Source organism: Protopterus annectens, chromosome 1.part2, assembly GCF_019279795.1.
Source record: "Protopterus annectens isolate FY-2018-M chromosome 1.part2, PAN1.0, whole genome shotgun sequence".
Classification (NCBI taxonomy): domain Eukaryota; kingdom Metazoa; phylum Chordata; order Ceratodontiformes; family Protopteridae; genus Protopterus; species Protopterus annectens.
The window spans coordinates 215,607,715-215,627,343 of record NC_056727.1 but is presented as its reverse complement, the minus strand read 5'-3'; the positions used below and the strand labels follow the sequence as shown (position 1 = coordinate 215,627,343).

The following is a 19,629-nucleotide window of genomic DNA, read 5'->3' as shown; positions in this document are numbered from 1 at the left end:
ATGGAGTATGGTAACCTGGCATGGATGAGGTACGAGGACATGGCCAGTAATAAAGATGGAAGGGTAGTAGAAAATAAACAATAAATAAATAAATAAATCTTTTTTCTGAACTCGCTACCCTAGGTATCACTTCTTTCTCCCTCCCATGGTTCCACAACTATCTATCCATTCAGCGACATACAGTTAAAGTGGCAGAGAAATATCTCACCATTTCTACCAGTCTCTGTTGGTGTTTTTCAAGGGTTAATGCTTTGCCCATGCTTATTTAACATTTTGTATATAAACTCCATACTACTACTGGTCTTGCCATGCCAATGACTCATCCCTTAGTTGTTATGCCTCATCCCTAACAAAACTACAGGATACCACCCAACGCTCCTTCACTGACACTGAATCTAACTTACTTTTCAATCCCATAAACAAAATAGACTTATGTTACTCACTCCCACATTAATCACCAATCATCCACTGTCTTTTCTATAATTTCTTCAACTAGGAACACACATTTCATAATACCTCAGATATTAGCACTAAAACAGAAACTCTTAGCCAGAGTAAACTATTTAAACTCATAACTAATGACAGCCTCAAGTTTTATCATCACATACTTTATTTCATAAGAAAACTCACCAAAAACTTGCCTCCCTCTGTAGGATCAAACAATACTCATCTGATACTGCTAGGACTACCTTAGCATCAACTTACCTCCTTCCTTCACTATTATACACTTCTACATTTCTTAAAAACATTGACACAACCTATGAAACTAAACTGGCCTCCAGCTACTACAAATAACCAAATTTGTAACCAACCACCCTAATAAAGTATATCACTGTGTTGTACTAAAACAATTAAACTGGTTAAAACTTCCACACCAGTTTACCTACACAAACCTAATCACCACCGCCAACACCTTATATTCTCCTGCTAATGCCCCGCATTTCAGAACACTCTCCACTACTGCTAGAGACCTTTACTCTAGCAGTAAACTCTTACTGTGTACCAATAAATCATTCAACGGACTTTACTCCCACTATGTTCCAAACCTCTGGAACTAAATCCCTACATTCTTAAAACAGGCAGATAAGTTTAATAGATTCAAAACTTTGCTTAAACAGTACCTAAACCAAAGCTTGCTCCATTGTTCTTCCTGCTCACCTGGGTAAGTCTTCTTCCCATGTCTCGCTTAACCAACAGCCCTAAAACCTCTCTACTTTTTATTCCACCTCTCTATCTTAATCATAAAATCTCATTAACTCTCAAACTGTCACTTTTTCATTTCTTTCTCCCACCCTAATCATTAATTCTCTACTGTCTGTCTTTTCCATCATTTCAGCAACCTGCTTTTCTTCCTTTCTATCTTAATGTTAAATTAAATTACTACTGTCTGTACTGTGATCACTGTCAACCAAGAAAGCAATCCCTGCTCTGTTTCTTTATGTCACTGTACTGAAAGTTGTATATGCTGTTTCTGCTTGTATTTCATTCTCTTCATTGTAAATGTACATTTTTACTGCATTTTCAGTAAATGTACTCCCTCTATTTACATGAAAAAATGTACACTGCTCATACAAAATGTACTGATTATATAAAATGTTTTTGTTTTAATGTAATCTGTGCAATTTAAGTGCAAAACTTTTCTCCTTGGGCTTCTGCTGAAAATGTATTTTTGCCTAGTCTGACTTTCCTAATCAACAAAGACAAACAAAATAATAAATAAAACAAATATTTTCCAGACATGTGACATGTTTTTCTTAACTTTCATGTCATAGTTTCTTTTCTCATGCAGATGTTTAACACTTACAGTGAAAATTTGGTTACTGAAAACAAGGATAGCACTGAGAAGCAAGACTGGATGAAAATGATAATGATATTCACAGCGCCATCCCTATCTCATTGCCTCTCTCCCAGTGCCATCCCTATTTCATTGCCTCTCTCCCAGCGCCATCCCTATCTCATTGCCTCTCTCCCAGCGCCATCCCTATTTCATTGCCTCTCTCCCAGCGCCATTCCTATCTCATTGCCTCTCTCCCAGCGCCATTCCTGTCTTATTGCCTCTCTCCCAGTGCCATCCCTATCTTATTGCCTCTCTCCCAGCGCCATCCCTATCTCATTGCCTCTCTCCCAGCGCCATCCCTATCTCATTGCCTCTCTCCCAGCGCCATCCCTATCTCATTGTCTCTCTCCCAGCACCATCCCCATCTCATTGCCTCTCTCCCAGCACCATCCCTATCTCATTGCTTCTACCAACCCCATCCCTATCTCATTGCCTCTCTACCAACACCATCCCCATCTCATTGCCTCTCTCCCAGCACCATCCCTATCTCATTGCTTCTACCAACCCCATCCCTATCTCATTGCCTCTCTCCCAGCGCCATCCATGTCTCATTGCCTCTCTCCCCGCGCCAACCCTATCTCATTGCCTCTCTCCCAGCACCAACCCTATCTCATTGCCTCTCTCCCAGCGCCATCCCTATCTCATTGCCTCTCTCCCAGCACCATCCCTATCTCATTGCCTCTCTCCCAGCACCAACCCTATCTCATTGCCTCTCCCCAGCGCCATCCCTATCTCATTGCCTCTCTCCCAGCGCCATCCCTATCTCATTGCCTCTCTCCCAGCGCCAACCCTATCTCATTGCCTCTCCCCAGCGCCATCCCTGTCTCATTGCCTCTCTCCCAGTGCCATCCCTATCTCATTGCCTCTCTCACAGTGCCATCCCTGTCACATTGCCTCTCTCCCCGCGCCAACCTTATCTCATTGCCTGTCTCCCAGCTCCATCCCTATCTCATTGCCTCTCTCTCAGTGCCATCCCTATCTCATTGCCTCTCTACTACCACCATCCCTATCTCATTGCCTCTCTCCCAGCTCCATCCATGTCTCATTGCCTCTCTCCCCGTGCCAACCCTATCTCATTGCCTCTCTCCCAGCGCCATCCCTATCTCATTGCCTCTCTCCCAGCACCAACCCTATCTCATTGCCTCTCCCCAGCGCCATCCCTATCTCATTGCCTCTCTCCCAGCACCATCCCTATCTCATTGCCTCTCTCCCAGCGCCAACCCTAGCTCATTGCCTCTCCCCAGCGCCATCCCTGTCTCATTGCCTCTCTCCCAGTGCCATCCCTATCTCATTGCCTCTCTCACAGTGCCATCCCTGTCTCATTGCCTCTCTCCCCACGCCAACCCTATCTCATTGCCTCTCTCCCTGCGCCATCCCTATCTCATTGCCTCTCTCCCAGCGCCATCCCTATCTCATTGCCTCTCTCCCAGCACCAACCCTATCTCATTGCCTCTCCCCAGCTCCATCCCTATCTCATTGCCTCTCTCCCAGCACCATCCCTATCTCATTGCCTCTCTCCCAGCGCCAACCCTAGCTCATTGCCTCTCCCCAGTGCCATCCCTGTCTCATTGCCTCTCTCCCAGTGCCATCCCTATCTCATTGCATCTCTCACAGTGCCATCCCTGTCTCATTGCCTCTCTCCCCACGCCAACCCTATCTCATTGCCTGTCTCCCAGCGCCATCCCTATCTCATTGCCTCTCTCCCAGTGCCATCCCTGTCTCATTGCCTCTCTCCCATCTCCAACCCTATCTCATTGCCTCTCTCCCAGCGCCATCCCTATCTCATTGCCTGTCTCCCAGTGCCATCCCTATCTCATTGCCTCCCACCCAGCGCCATCCCTGTCTCATTGCCTCTCTCCCAGTGCCATCCCTATCTCATTGCCTCTCTCCCATCGCCATCCCTATCTCATTGCCTCTCTCCCAGTGCCATCCCTATCTCATTGCCTCTCTCCCAGCGCCATCCCTATCTCATTGCCTCTCTCTCCCAGCACCATCCCTATCTCATTGCCTCTCTCTCAGTGCCATCCCTATCTCATTGTCTCTCTCACAGTGCCATCCCTGTCTCATTGCCTCTCTCCCAGCACCATCTCTATCTCATTGCCTCTCTCCTACCGCCATCTCTATCTCATTGCTTCTCTCACAGTACCATCCCTATCTCATTGTCTCTCTCCCAGCGCCATCCCTATCTCATTGCCTCTCTCCCAGCCCCATTCCTATCTCATTGCCTCTCTCACAGTGCCCTCCCTGTCTCATTGCCTCTCTCCCAGCGCCATCCCTGTCTCATTGCCTCTCTCCCAGCGCCATCCCTATCTCATTGCATCTCTCCCAGCGCCATCCCTATTTCATTGCCTCTCCCCCAGCTCCATCCCTGTCTCATTGCTTCATTCCCTGCACTATCCCTATTTCATATCATTGCCTCTCTCCCATCTGTTCACTTTTTTTGTGTTCTTTGTTGCCACTCCCTGTCAGTCATCAGCCCTCTTCGTGGCCAATAGCACATTTGTTCCTAACCACCAGGATCAGGGTCAGACTACAGAGGGTCATCACTCAGACAGCCATGGGGAATTGGGGTTTGAGGTTTTTACTTTAGTTTCCCTCTCTCTAATGCATGCACCTGGTGAGGCACAGGGGAGGGAAATACATTCTGGTGACAGTAGATGATATACCCTCACTTGTGTAAGGGGTTCTCACTCCAAGCATCCCTGCCCCACCCCAAAGCATGAATGAATGATGAGCTTTCCAGTCTCTACTAGGAGATCAGCACTGCCTGCTGTGCCTCCAAGTGCACACGACTCCTCCCAACTCCCCTGGCAGAGGCAAGTGGGCCATGACCCTTCCCTCTTCTCCCTCCCTTTCAAGCTCCTTGCACTGCAAGGACTGCTAGTTACACCCTAGTCACTTGGAAAGCAGTTGGGCCCCTGCTCCCCATGCCAGTAGAGCCAAGCCCCTCGCATCTTTTCTTTGAAACCTAGTTCTGAAACATCTTTGCTTCTGGCCTCTACTAAATTATAAACATCCTCAGTGTGATTTCTAATTATGTTCCTTCATTGTTCTTTATATAAAATTGAAACACTCTTGTTTCATTTTTATCACATCAGTAACAATGATTAAGTTTTGAAGTTTGTCTCCAAACCAGTTTCACTTCTGTAAAATAATGCAAAACAAACAACCGAAAAGCAGAAAATGTCCAAAATCAAACAATGGTACTAAAGCTGGCATGCCAGCTGATGTCTCACAATAGCCTCTTACAGAAGTCTTTCTCACATTTCTTCACCTGACCATAAAGCCTAATAGCAACAGGTTCACTCACCTTAGTTTTTTCACAATTCTGCTACTTTCTGGGAGATTGAGAAATGCGATGAGGAAGGATGTGCGTTGCTTGATTTCAGATGTACTCATTCCATGTATCCTCCCAAAGAAATAAAATGTCTCACTGATAGAAATCTCATGATACAATGCCAAATCCTAGTTAAAACACAAGAGGAAAGGTTATATAAGGGCTTACATCTAAGCACATGAACTTAGTATTACTTTTCTGTTGGCACATTTGGCCAAATGTGACCTGTATTACAGCTATATCTATCAATATCTATAGCTGTAGCTCTCTATACCTATATATACAGAGAGCTAGAGCTATAGATATACAGTAATTTGATTGACTGAAAATAAAATGTTGGAAAGAATCTGACTGAAGACTAATTGACTGAAAGCCCACCTGACTGAAACCCATTTGAATGAAAAGCAATTGAATGAAAATGCATTTGACCAAAACCCATTTCAATGAAACATAAATCACTGAAAATATTCAACATAATAAAATACAACATAAAATGCTGTTTTTGCAGGGGGGCAAGCCCCCTGCACCCCCTTTAATTATATATAATAACTCTATGGCCACATAGCTACCTGAGGAAAAAAAAAAAAAAAAACACCATGCACAGTGAATCAGTGGTTGTGCACCAACACTGATTCATTGTGTATAACATTTTTTTTCTTTTCTCTACAGGTTGTGCAGCAGTGAAGTTATTATATATAATTAAGAAGAGCAAAGACCCCCACATGGGAAGGTGCAGGGAGGCATGTCCACCTGCAAAAACACTATTTTATATTGCATTTTCTTATGCTGAATATTTTCAATGATTCATAATTCAGTGGGACCTACTTCAGTAGATCAAAATACCACATCATTGAAATGTATTTTTCGAGACAAGATGACTGCAATTTAAAAAAAGCAAAAATGCACTTTGCAAAACTACAAAGAATGAAACCCAACTGTGCATGTTAGACAGCAGCTGGATGTGCTGCATGGAGATCGTGGACAGAAAGAAAAAATAAGTACTACATTTAAACATTTAAATTTAAATAAAAAATTTAACTTTCAACAGTTGTTAATGAAGATTGTGGAACAGTGAGGATTGGGAAATTTACCCTTTTCCCCACTGTAGTGCAATCTCGGAGTTGGTATATAAAATTTGCAGGGGGTGTGGGGGGTGCAGGCAAAATCTTTGAAAAATGTTTATTAATTTGTTTAATTTTGTATTTAAGTGTATTACTTAATTTTTGTTTTTACATATTCTCCATGCAATACTTACCGGCTGCTTTCTGACATGGGCGGTTAGGTTTCATTCTTTGTAGTTTCGACAAAGTACATTTTCACTTTTTTTAAATTACAGTCATCTTGTCTTGAAAAAATAAATTTTGATTATGTGGTGTTTTGATCTACTGAAGTAGATCCGATTAAGTGAAATAGGCTTCATTCAAATGGGTTTTCAGTCAACTGCTTTTCAGTCAGATGGGCTTTCACTCTCTCAAAACGTCTTCAGTCAAATTCAAAATTTCATTTACAGTCAGGGACTGTTTAATCAAATAATAGTAAACCTATAAATATCTGTATCTATAGCTATATCTATATCTATCCATCATAGACAGGTAGATATATTTATATTTACTAAGAACAGATTTTCTGTAGTTCTGATAGCCATTTATTTTCTTTGTCCATAGATGCACCTGTTCCTAGTTTCTACCTGCAACCGTTCTAAATCGCCAGCTTTTAAGATCATTCTTCAATGTCTCTGCATGCATTTTTAAGTGTTGTTTCAGGCGATCCTGCTCTGCCATCTTGTGGCTTTTTTTTTAAATTCATGCTACTAATTTAATTTCCATTCTTGATACACTAAATTAAGTGTCTGCATTTTTGCTTTTTCCTTCACAGTGGTGGAATGAATTCATGTTTTTATGCTCACATGTATTGCTGTTTGCTGTTCAAATGTTTATTATTTTAGTGATATGAATGAACTAAAATGATACTACAGTCGACTGTAGCCTGTCTCACAAACAATGACGTTGTCCCGGGGAGTTTTATTTGTACTTCAAAAATAAATATTTAGACCATTCTAATGCCAGCCAAGTATGACTTTTTACCTCTGGCCCCTGTCCTTACTTAAAAAGGTACCTCTTAATTATCCTAAATCATTTAGAATTACCTAGGAGTATCACCAACCCATCTCATCTCCTCATACAGTTTTCCATCAGTTGTCCATCTTGCACTTCTCTGCCCCTGAAACCACATAGTGCATCATGACAGACACCTGCCTCCTACCACATTATTCTGCTCAGACTGCTGTAGCCCGTATCTTCCTGCACTTTTCCCTTGTGTGACTAGACATACTGTCCAGTCCCCTTTATAAAATATGGCTCCTCCTCATTTCTCTAACACATTCTTTCTGAAGTTCTTCTGCCACAGAATCTTCATGTAACATGACTTGTGCTGGTCTAGAATTCCATTTTTCTAGCTACCCCAGCAGTACTGCTACATTTAAACTATTACAGAATAAATGCCGATATGTTAGGTATGATGGAAAATGCCAGTCTAGTTCATGATTAATAAGTGAAGTCTTGTATGACTAAAGAATTTTGACCCTTTTCTGGTCACGCTATAAAATGTTTTACACATCCTAGCTGACAGGTTCAGCGCAAACTTCTCCCCCCCTCCCCACCAAAAGGGCAAATATCTATCCCAGCAGAGTGCTGCCCCCCTGACATCTCAGATGCTCAAGTAAGAGCCGCCCTCTCCAAAGCAAAAAACACAGCATAAATGGGACCAGACGGTGTCCCGGGCTGCATCCTACATGAACTCCAAGAAGAGCTAAACCCAAACATAAAACTACTGTTCAATCTCAGCCTTACTACAGGATATGCACCCAAAGAGTGGTGTACAGCAACAGTGGTCCCTCTCCACAAAGGTGGTGCCTCAACGGATCCTGGAAACTATCGCCCCATAAGCCTGACTAGCTTGGTCTGCAAAGCTATGGAAAGGATCATCATGGACCTCATAAATAAAGATATTGGGGACCTACAGACACTGGATCCTACCCAGTTCGGCTTTGTTAAGGACAGATCCTGCCTCTTAAACCTGGTTGATTTCTTTGAAATAGTCACCAAGGCCATTGACGAGGGGAAGGTGGTTCACACAGCCTACCTGGACCTCGTAAAAGCCTTCGATACAATACCCCACTCGGGCATTATAGATAAGCTCACCAGCTTAAATATAAACCCCTATGTCACTAGATGGGTTGCAAACTGGCTCAAGAACAGAACCCACATGTTTAGAATTGCTGGAGCCATGTCAGACTCCAAACCAGTTACAAGTGGCATCCCACAAGGCTCAGTCCTGGGACCTCTCTTGTTCGGTATATATTTCTTGGAGGTACAGGCCAACACAGAAGGACTGTGGCTGACCAAGTTCGCAGATGACTGCAAACTGGGTGCCATAATCGACTCTCCAGCCGACACAAGCATCCTCCAAAAGGGCCTCATAGAAACAGACAACTGGTGCCAGAGCCATGGCCTCAAGCTAAATGCCAAAATGTGTATAGTCATCCCCTTTGGCAAAAACAAAGTGCCCACAAATTACCACATAGGTGGTAATCCATTAAGTACATAAGAAGTAATGAGGGACCTGGGGACCCAAGTTGATAGCAATCTCTCATTTGACAACCACGTGGTCAAAGTGGTTAGAAAAACATTTTATATAGCCCACCTAATCATGAAGGGATTCACATCTAGATCAGGGGAGGTCATCGTGCCTCTTTACTCATCCCTCATCAGGCCCATAATTGAGTACAATGCCCCTTTTCGGATGTACCTTACCAGACACCTGCTGCAACTGGAAAGACCCCAAAAGTACCTCACCAAGAGGATCAAAGGGCTCAAACAGATGCCATATGCTGCCCGGTTAAAGAAACTCCAGCTCTACTCAGTGGCATACCGCCTGCTCAGGGGCGATCTGTGCCTGACGTATAAAGCCATGTCCATCCCGGAATTAATGGACATGCTGCACCTCAGAAAATCCAAATCCCATTGAGCTACGTGCTCGAGAGACTTGAACCTCAGCACTGAAATAAATAGGACATGCTGGAGGGACAGATTCATAACCCAGAGGCTCCCTTCACTCTGGAATAAAATCCCAGTCCAGGTTAGGCAGAGTCCCTCATTGACTCTCTTCAAGAGGAATCTTGATGAGTGGATGGGAGATCGTAGGTTTACCCTGGGTATCACTTCTGTGTCACTGTTAGACAGAGGCACAGCATACTAACCTCGAAAAAGGGCATAGCAAAATTAATTTAAAATGGGTGGCGAAAGCCAAACACACTCTGGCTAGGCTTATAAATGCTCTAGGGCAGACAGCCTCGTATGAACCTATGAACCTATGAACACATCACTCTCCATCATACTTGTATTATACCTCTAAGTGGATGAGGTGTCCATATGACACTTAAAGCAGACTGCAAGGGCTGTCTCTGCCCTTGTAATTGTCAGTTGTCCTCAGTTTTAGATCTTACTTATAAATGCCCTTAATAAGAATGACATTCATAGCCAGCCTTAGGCATAGGCCAACTAGGTGTTCGCCTAGTGCACTGCTCTAGCAGGGGCACTTTTCCAGTAATTGGATGGTGCAGGTAGACCAGGATGGGGACACCGGGTGGTGTGGTGGAGGGTGCCGTGGAGCCCTTTCGCCTAGGGCACCAGTTGACCTAAGGCCGCTTCTGATGACATTAATCATGTCTCTATGTATATACAACTAAGTAAAACAGCATCAGCAATAGCTTTCCTGAACAGATTTTTCATGTACATGACCGACACCCATTTGCCCGACCCCATTTGACCGAAATTTAATTTGCCCGACACTTCATTTGACCGACAAGTATTATTGGCAAGTAAATGGGATATGCCCCCTTCCCCACTGTAGTGCGACCCTGGAGTTAGAATATATAGTTAGGGTATTATATTGTTTAGTTTTGCTTTAATATTGCTTAGTAAAACAAAAGTAAGTGGGAGGCTTCACCCCCCCCCACACCCCCTAACTATATATTCTAACTCCAGGGTCGCACTACAGTGGGGAAGGGGGCATATCCCATTTACTTGCCAATAATACTTGTCGGTCAAATGAGGTGTTGGTCAAATTAAATTTCAGTCATTTGGTGTCGGGCAAATGGGTGTCGGTCAATCGGAAGTTAGGGCAAATGAAGTAGGCCATATATATATATATATATATATATATATATATATTATAAATAGATAAATATATATTACATGTAGAAACTGGGGCATTACACACACACACACACACACACACACACACACACACACACACACACACACACACACACACCACACACACATACACACACATGGTGGTATTTACAAAATGTACCTTCAAAGAAAAATGCTCATGAAATCAACTTCATAGTATTACAGGTTATGGAAAATCTTCTGTCATGCTGCACAAAGCCATGATAACTCATTCACTTTCTGCATGAATTTCAGAAGTGACAGGATAATTTCACCTCTCATTTGGGACTCAAAACCCAGGACCTCCAGCATAACTCTGCTAGCATCACTGCCCACTGACTAATAAAAGCATAGGAACATATATTGAGTTTTCCCTTAAGGGCTTTTTCTTTTCAGCTAACAAACTTCCAGCATACTGATTATTGAAAAATTACAAAACACACACACAAATACCTAGAAAGCTTTCTTCATAGGCACTGTTAGAAGCACAGAAGTAAACAGATAATATTAGCTCTTATGTGGGACTTGAACCCAAGACCTCCATTCCTCTTGGACAGTATCACTGCCACTTAACCAGAGCAGATTTTACACACACGCACACACACACCAGAGAAAACATTCTGCTTATGCATTGTTAATATTGAAGAAGTGAAAGGAAAGTATTAGCTCTCATTTGGGATTCAAATCCAAGTAATGCCAGCACGGTATGCTGAAGATGTACTTTAAAATTTATGTTTAAAATGACAAGAGCAGTTCAGAGTGAAGGACATGTAATATGTTGTGAAAAAACAACAACAGGAAACACCACTTAACAAGTTCTGCTTTGTAAAATTGGATGCATGTGATTTTAGGCCCTATTAGAATGTTTTGTGTTTTAACAGTTTGTGACAAAACAACTGATTTGTGTTTTCACCAGGCATATCTACCAAGCACAAATAAAAGGCATGGTAGAAAGTCATTTTAAAGGCTCTCCTCATTAATGCGCTTGTCAGGAAGACAGAGTTAAATAAACAAGATGAAACTTACTTAAATGGTGAATAAGAAGCACGGTTTGATTAAAACACAACCTACAGTTTGATTAAAATACAACCTACAGAGTTACTCAGAAAAAAATCAGTTAAAAATAACACATCTGTGTATGTACAGGGAAGCTGAGGTGACTGAAGTAATTCTCTGGAAGTGAAGACTAAAAGAGGAACACCACATAAAGTACCATACATTACAACCCAGTGAGTACAAGCAGAACCATAGGTTAAGTAGTAATACATGGTTCCAACTGCATTTGAAATACTTGATGTGATAGGCACTCATCACTGATTGATTACATTTTGTTCTTTAGAGCACTAGTACAGCTAGGCTTATAAAGGCCTTGGTGGTCATTAACCTAGTATGTAATGTGAACTATGACTAAAACCCCTTCCTCAGCTGGGAAGGAGGAACTGGTTCTATCACGCCTTGGTACAGCATGTGATGAAGAACAGGTGGAAACAAAACAGTCTGCTCTGCAGGATAAGGAATGACCCCCCCCCCCCCCCCCCCCAGAAAGGAGGAATTTCCTCTCACTGTCATCTGCAAGCTTGAAGAATGATTTTCAGAACTCATTTGTCTGACATAAAGAGAAAAATAGAGATTCAGATCATTCATATTTGTTTGACTGCCCTTGGTTTTGGGAGGTTTGAGACCTCCTTATGACTTCTACTTAAACATCTGTTTACCTGAATTCTGTTGAGACTGTTTATTCTGTTTCTTGCCAAAATTGGATGAGGAGAAAGAAAATCCCTTGGACAATTTGGAAAAGAAGAGCAAAACAATCTGATTCCCTGGATCAGCTTGCCCATTTCATCAAACGTTTTGATCACCTCTGCAGCACAGTTACCAAACACTATATCTCTATCCAAGGGAGAATTTAAAATCAAATTTTTGACACCATCTGGTAGGTTCTGAGAATGCCACAAACAAACCTCCTTAAAACAGTACCATTGGCCATAGCTCTGGAAGAAGTATCAACAGAGTCATACACTCACTGCAAACAATGAGTAGTGACTTTTCCAGTCGAAGAAAATAAGTTATTTAAAGCAAAATTTTCTTCAAAAGAAGAAGCTGTAGATAAAACATTCCTCATACTTCCACAATACGTCAGAATAAACTTCAACATTTGAGCCTGACAGCTTACAATTCTGAAAGTCAAAGTTGCAGAAGTATACACTGTTTTTCCATACATATCAATAATTTTCCCATCCTTATTCGAAAGAGTAGAATTAGAATTAACTAAGAGCTTAGCAGCAGAGGAGTTCACTAAGGGTATAGCTGTTGAGTCAGGTGTGGGAATAGTGTATAAAAATTTAAAAGACTGAAGAATGCTATACATCCAATCTACCTTTTTAGAGACATCTGGCTGAGTATCAGGAAAACTGCAGACAGTAAGATAACCATCCCCCAAAGCAGACAAGCCAGGCGGAATAGGCCTAGGTTCTAGAAAATCCTTTTGTAACAACTCATGATATTTTCTGAGGGACTGAGAAACCTCAGTATTGTTTCACTGAGTAGCGCACAGCTACAGTTATCCTGCTCCACAAGGGAGGATCCGTCTTGGATCCCAGGAACCTACCGTCCCATCAGTCTGACAAGCCTGATCTGCAAGGGCATGGAACGCATTATCATGGAACTTATAAACAAAGACATTGGCAACCTTCAAACACTGGACCCCACCCAGTTTGGGTTTGTGAAGGGCCGATCTTGTCTCCTGAATCTGATTGACTTCTTCGAATCAGTCTCCAGAGCTGTGGACAAGGGTAAGGCAGTCCACACAGCCTATTTGGACCTCGCCAAGGCCTTCAACACCATCCTCCACTCTGGAATCAGAGGTAAACTTACTAAGCTGGGCATAAATCCCTACGTCACTCGATGGGTTGCCAACTGGCTCACTGACAGAACCCAGACTGTAAAAGTAGCCGACTCCAAATCCAGCTCCAGACAAGTGACAAGTGGAGTACCTCAGGTTTCAGTCCTGGGACCACTCTTGTTTAGCAACTACTTCTCTGAAGTACAGGCCAACACTAAGGGACTCTGGCTAAAAAAGTTTGCAGATGACTGCAAACTGGGAGCCATTATTGAATCCCCAAATGATGTGGATATTCTACAAAAGGGCCTTACAGAAACAGATGCCTGGTGCCAGAGCCATGGGCTCAAGCTTAATGCCAAGAAATGTATAGTTATCCCCTTTGGAAAAAAAACATGTACCCATGAATTACCACATAGGTGGCAGGACACTAAACATTGAAAGTGTGATGACAGACTTAGGGTCACAGATGGACAGTGGTCTCACTTTCGATAACCACATCACCACAACAGTCAGGAAATCCTTCTATGTGGCACACCTCATCACTAAGGGCTTTTCATCCAGAAAAAGGGAGGTCATTGTCCCACTGTACTCATCCCTCATTAGACCCATTATAGAGTATAATGCCCCATTTGGTATGTACCTCACAAGACATCTGCAACAGCTGGAAAGGCCACAGAAATACCTCACTAAAAGAATCACAGGCCTAAAGCAGATGCCATATGCTGACCGTCTAAAAAAACTCCAACTATACGCTGTGGCATATCGTCTACTCAGAGGCGATCTCTGCTTATCATACAAGGCCATGTCAAACCCTGAGCTGTTGGACATGCTCCACTTAAAGAAATCCCAATCCCTCAGAGCCACATGCTCCAGGGATCTAAACCTTATCATCATAATGAACAAAACGTGTTGGAGGGATAGGTTCCTGACCCAGAGACTCCCCATACTCTGGAATAGACTGCCCATACATGTCAAGCAGAGCGCCTCATTGGCTCTCATCAAAAGGAACCTTGATGATTGGATGGGAGATAGGAAATTCACCCCAGGGATCATGTCAGTCACCCTGCTAGACAGGGGCCCAGAGAAGTAAATATCGTGGGAAGAAATATCCAGGGAATTGTTATAGCTAGACTTGCATAGGCCTTAGAGCCGATAGCCTAGTACCAACCTATGAACCTATGAACCTACAATGTAAAAAATAATCACAATTTCTCCAGAGAAAATATTTTATCAGTTAGTTAATACTACTTTTAGACTGACAGAGTGCTCCATTTAAAAGGCCCACCCCTTAGTTTCTTTCTGGTATCATCTCAGCACTAAAACCAGCCATCTTATATTATGAAAGCCTCCCTTCACCCTTGTGGCAGAAGTGTGCAGCCAAGGACCCATCTGAGTTGGGGATTGCTGGAAGAAGACTCAGTCTTGGGCTTTCCCTTTGGTTACTTTGTTTAAAATCATTTAACTTTGCTTGTATTTAATCATTATGTTTGAACGGGTTTGTGCTCAGTTTGCCAGCTCTGCTCAGATATGTAGAGGTACTCACTAGAAGCCTTTCTAAAGATCAGAGACCTCCCAAGTGCAAACCTACTGCACACACACTGCAGACCCAACAGAGTCAACTACACATAATACACACAACAGGGCCTCAGCCAATAAGTCCCTAAGACAAAACACCTCAAAACCAAATGTCTTGGTCATAGCAACTCCATAGTGAGACACACAGATGTCTCCCTCACCAGGCTGGACAAGGAGAAGGTCACAGTCAGCTGCCTGCCAGGGGCCAGGATCCATCAGATCACACACGCACTCAAGTCTCTCAACAACAAGTACCGTTATGACTCTGTCATAGTCCATGTTGGAATGAAAGACTTGAGATGTACCTCACTGGACTATATGAAGACAAACATAACTGAGCTCTCAGATTATATGTCCTGGGCAGGTATGTCCATAGCCCTAAGCAACATTCTACCTTCATCCGGGAAGATGCCACAAGATAGACAAAAAATTATTGACTTCAACAATTGTCTTAGCTTCTGGTGTCAGTCCAGGGGGATCCAGTATCTGTCAGCCTGGGAAGATATGGTCGACAGACCACGCTGCTTTGCCAGAGATGGTCTTCACCTATCACCTCTTGGCTTTCGGTTACTGGCAAAGGTATTTGCCTCCCTCATAGTGCCTTTTTTAGGTAATATCATAACATCAAAATTCTCAACGTAAACAAAATCCACTAGAGACAAACTCAGGGTTATTTTGCTTAATGCTAGCAGTCTAAGCCAGAAACTGCACTCACTGGCAGCACTCCTTACCTTGGAAGATGCCAATGTCTGTGCAGTCACAGAGACATGGTTCAAGGCTGCAGAGAGCACCCCAGCCATGCAAGGCTACAGTGCCTTCCACATGTTCAAACCTCAAAACAAGCGTGAAAGAACCAAAAGGCAGAGGTATATCCATCTTCATTAAAGACAACTGAAGACTGGTCAAATAGTACGACTCCCTAGAGCTACTCTAAGTCCAACTCACTGTAGGCAAAACCCCTTCCATATCATTGTTAGCTATAGGTCCCCCACCATGAACCATGAGAACCACTCTGCCTACCTGGACCTACTACAGCCAAACACCTTGGTCATGAATAATTTCAACTATCCTTCCTTTGACTGGGAATTATATATGAGCAAAACACAGTCTCCCTAAGGTTCATGGACCTTGTTCATACAAATGCTCTGGAACAGATAGCCTGCACCCTCATAAGGGGCTCAAATGTCCCCAACATAGGGGGTCTCTGCACTACCCCCTGTGTGTTGCCTCCCTGGTAAGGTCTGATCATAAATAGTCTTATTTGAAGTAACACTCATACCTTACCACCCCAAGAGCAAAAAGGATGAAACATTTCTCCTAAGCATATTATAGCCTCCTAAGCGATGGTATAAATAGTTTCAACCCCCTTGCTGCCTCTATCAACAATGACTCCAACAAAGAGGTGTACACAAATGCCCTGTATAACACCTGTACAAATGTGGAGACCTGGCTGTAACTGAATGGATCAAAACTAGGTCCTCACAAAAAACAAGCCATTCTGGTGGACATCAAGCATAAATCGGTTATACAACAAGAGGAAGAAACTAATGTCCAAGAACAAGAGGGAAGTAACTCAGCAGTAGAAGAACACCCTCTACAGCTTGAACAAGCAAATTAGATATCTTGTAAAGTCCTGTAAAGCCAATTACACAACTAAACTAGCATCCCTAGCTAAGGATAATCACAAGGCATTCTTTAGCTACATCAGAAATCTAAAAAGGAAGGCCCAGCTTTGTGCCGAACTAATAGTGGATGGTACCACTCATACTGACCCTGAGGAACTCGCCAACCTTCTAGCAGACAGATTTAGCACAAACTCCACCTTCCTGTCCCCACCAGATATACCCCAAAGCATACCTGTCACCAGTCCACTACCTAGTATCTGTAAGCAGTAGGTCATAACTGCACTCTCCATGGCTAAAAAGGCAGCCTCTAGAGGACCAGATAACATCCCAGCTTGCCTACTAAATGGTCTAAAACAGGACCTAGCAGAACCACTTTTCACTGTCTTCAACCACAATCTAAGTACTGGCTTTGTCCCAGCAGAGTGGAAAACAGCAAAAGTAATTCCCTCGCACAAAGTCGGTCCATCAACCAACCCTGGGAATTATAGACCCATAAGCCTAACCAGCCTTATCTGCAAGGTCAATGAGAGAATCAACATGGACCTTATCAACAAAGACACGGGTGACCTTCAAACTCTTGACCCGACCCAATTTGGCTTTGTTAAGGGTAGATCATGCTTATTAAACCTGGTGGACTTCTTAGAGAATGTCACCAAAGCCCTGGTTGAAGGCAAAACAGTACATACAGCCTATTGTGACTTAGCCAAGGCTTTTGACACAATCCCCCACTCAGGCATCATTGAGAAGCTCACCCAGCTGTGCATTAACCCATATGTCACTAGATGGGTAGCCAACTGGCTCACTGAAAGAACACATACAGTCAAAGTTGGAATTCCACCTCTACTAGCTGACCAGTTACTAGTGGTGTACCACAGGGATCTGTGCTGGCCCACCTACTGTTTGGAATCTATTTCTCAGAAGTCCAGGTGAAAATAGATGGGCTGTGGCTTAGCAAGTTTGCTGATGACTGCAAACTGGATGCAATCATTGAATCCCTCAGTGATGTTGGCATACTACAAAAAGGGCTTACACAGACAAATAATTGGTGCTAAAGCCATGGACAAAAACTAAATGCAGAAAAAAATGTGTTATCATCCCTTTCAGCAAAGGGGAAGTCCCTGCAAATTACAATATAAACAGTACCCTCCTTAACTCAAACACTGTGGTCAGAGATTTGGGAACACAGGTTGACAGCAGCCTTAACTTTGATCACCATCGTGTCCACAGTGGTAAGGAAGACCTTCTGTGTTGCACATCTCATAAGTAAGGGCATTGAATCCAGAGCTAAGGATAACTCCCCTGTACTCATCTCTCATCAGACCACTAATAAGAGTACAACGCTCCCTTCTATATGTACCTCACTAGACACCTGTAGCAGCTGGAGAGACCTCAGAGGTTTCTCACCAAGAAAATTCAGGTTCTTCAACACATGACCTACATGAACAGACTGAAGGCCTATCACTGTGCTCTGTATTTTATAGGCTGCTGAGGGGTGACTTGTGCCTGGCCTACAGAGCAGTCTCAGACCCTGCCCTAATGGAAATGCTGCACATCCACGAGTCAAATGGGACAAGATTCACTCATTACAGGGATCTAAACCTAGCCTGTGACATTAACAGGACGTGCTGGAGGGACAGATATGTCTCCCTGAGCTTGCCGCTCCTCTAGAATAAACTCCCAATTCATGTAAAACCAAGATCTATAATGACCCTATTTAAGCGTAACTTAATGACATACCATAAATTTACCCCAGGGTTGTCACTTATATCCCTCTTGGTTAACGGCAGTCAATGCTGATCACAGACTTGAACTGCAAATATAGACTGCACAACTTGGCCAGTAAGGGAACAAGGGTATAATATGGCTAGGGTTATAAAGGCCTTAGGACTAATAGCCTAGTAACTTACTATGAACCTATGAACCTACATTAAAGTCTTGAGACAATCTGTTAAAAAAACAATACTCTTAGCTTTAAAATAACTTTCCTGAAGATTAAATTAATAAAACATCAGTAAAAACTATGAAAATGGAAGTTTTTTCCAAAAAAGGAACTTCTCTGCCTAGCTAAGGAAAGTACAAGCTGACCATTGATCCTTGCACACCTAAGAGGTGCAAACTCTTCAACGGTAGGAAAACTCTGAAGATCTTTGCACCCAAATTTGTCTTTTCATCAGCTCGGCTCAACAGTTTGGGCGCATGAAAGCTGCTCTGAAGCTTTGGAAGCTAGCTGGCTGTTATAGCCTTGGCAGGATATAACCCATATAGTTAAGGCTACTGCAGCCATGATCAATATGATGAACTTTTCATACTGATACTTCACTTGCATTCTTCACCTGAAGTGGAAGGGCTGTAAATGTATACAGTTGGTGCAGAGGAGTGAAGTATGATTTGGTCATCTTCCCCTCTGCATCTAGTCTGTGTATAAGGTAGTCATGTTCTGTCTGTTGTGTTCATGAACTCTCACAGATATTGTGTATAAATTTAGCAACATTATCATCTGTTTAACCACAACCATGTGTCATTAATACTACCCACACCTTAACAAATGTCTATGTAAAAAGAAGTTTTACTGATATACGTGTTATTACTTTACACTCACACTCCTACAACTGTTGCACTTATGATTAGTGGTAACATATACCCTGACCCAAGCTCTACCGTTCCTACAACAAAACCGACTCCACATTTTAGTACGTCTCTACCAAATAGTTCTCTTCAACCGCACAGTCTGAAAATATGCCACATTTATTTATTCACATCCTGTTAACCAGTTTAATCTCACTAGGCCAATGACTTCTTTTTTTGGGAAGATTCAAAGTTGTATTCATACTGACTATGAGAATTTTGGCCAGAGCACTAGGGAACTTTCCCTACCCTTGTTGATAGGTACTCCAGAACGTTTTTTTTTTCATGTATCCAAGCAACCACCAACTCATGCAGGTGGGGACTGAGTTTAACCTCTCATGTGAAGGACAGCACACTCAAAACTGCAGTAATCCCTTATGCTACACTTCAGTCAGTACTGGAAAAGAAATCTAACTACCTGGTGTGGGCATAGAACACACAGCCTTCTGCTCCAAAGGTGAGTGCACTACTAGTTGAGCTACTGAGACTGCATAAATTCAAGCATCCTTACCACAACTGAAGAGTGTCATACATTGATGGTCACTGTTGACCAG

General features: G+C 42.9%; 1 protein-coding gene across 3 annotated transcripts in view; it reads right to left on the bottom strand.

The window, feature by feature from the left end:
- LOC122788685 (ABC transporter G family member 23-like) overlaps positions 1 to 19,629 on the bottom strand; it is a 1,725,589-nt gene that overhangs the window by 1,533,606 nt on the left and 172,354 nt on the right. For all 3 annotated transcript variants that reach the window (XM_044055583.1, XM_044055595.1, XM_044055590.1), the window contains exon 4: positions 5,148 to 5,302. In XM_044055583.1, the coding sequence (XP_043911518.1) occupies positions 5,148 to 5,302 (155 nt within the window). The remainder of the gene's footprint in view (positions 1 to 5,147; positions 5,303 to 19,629) is intronic.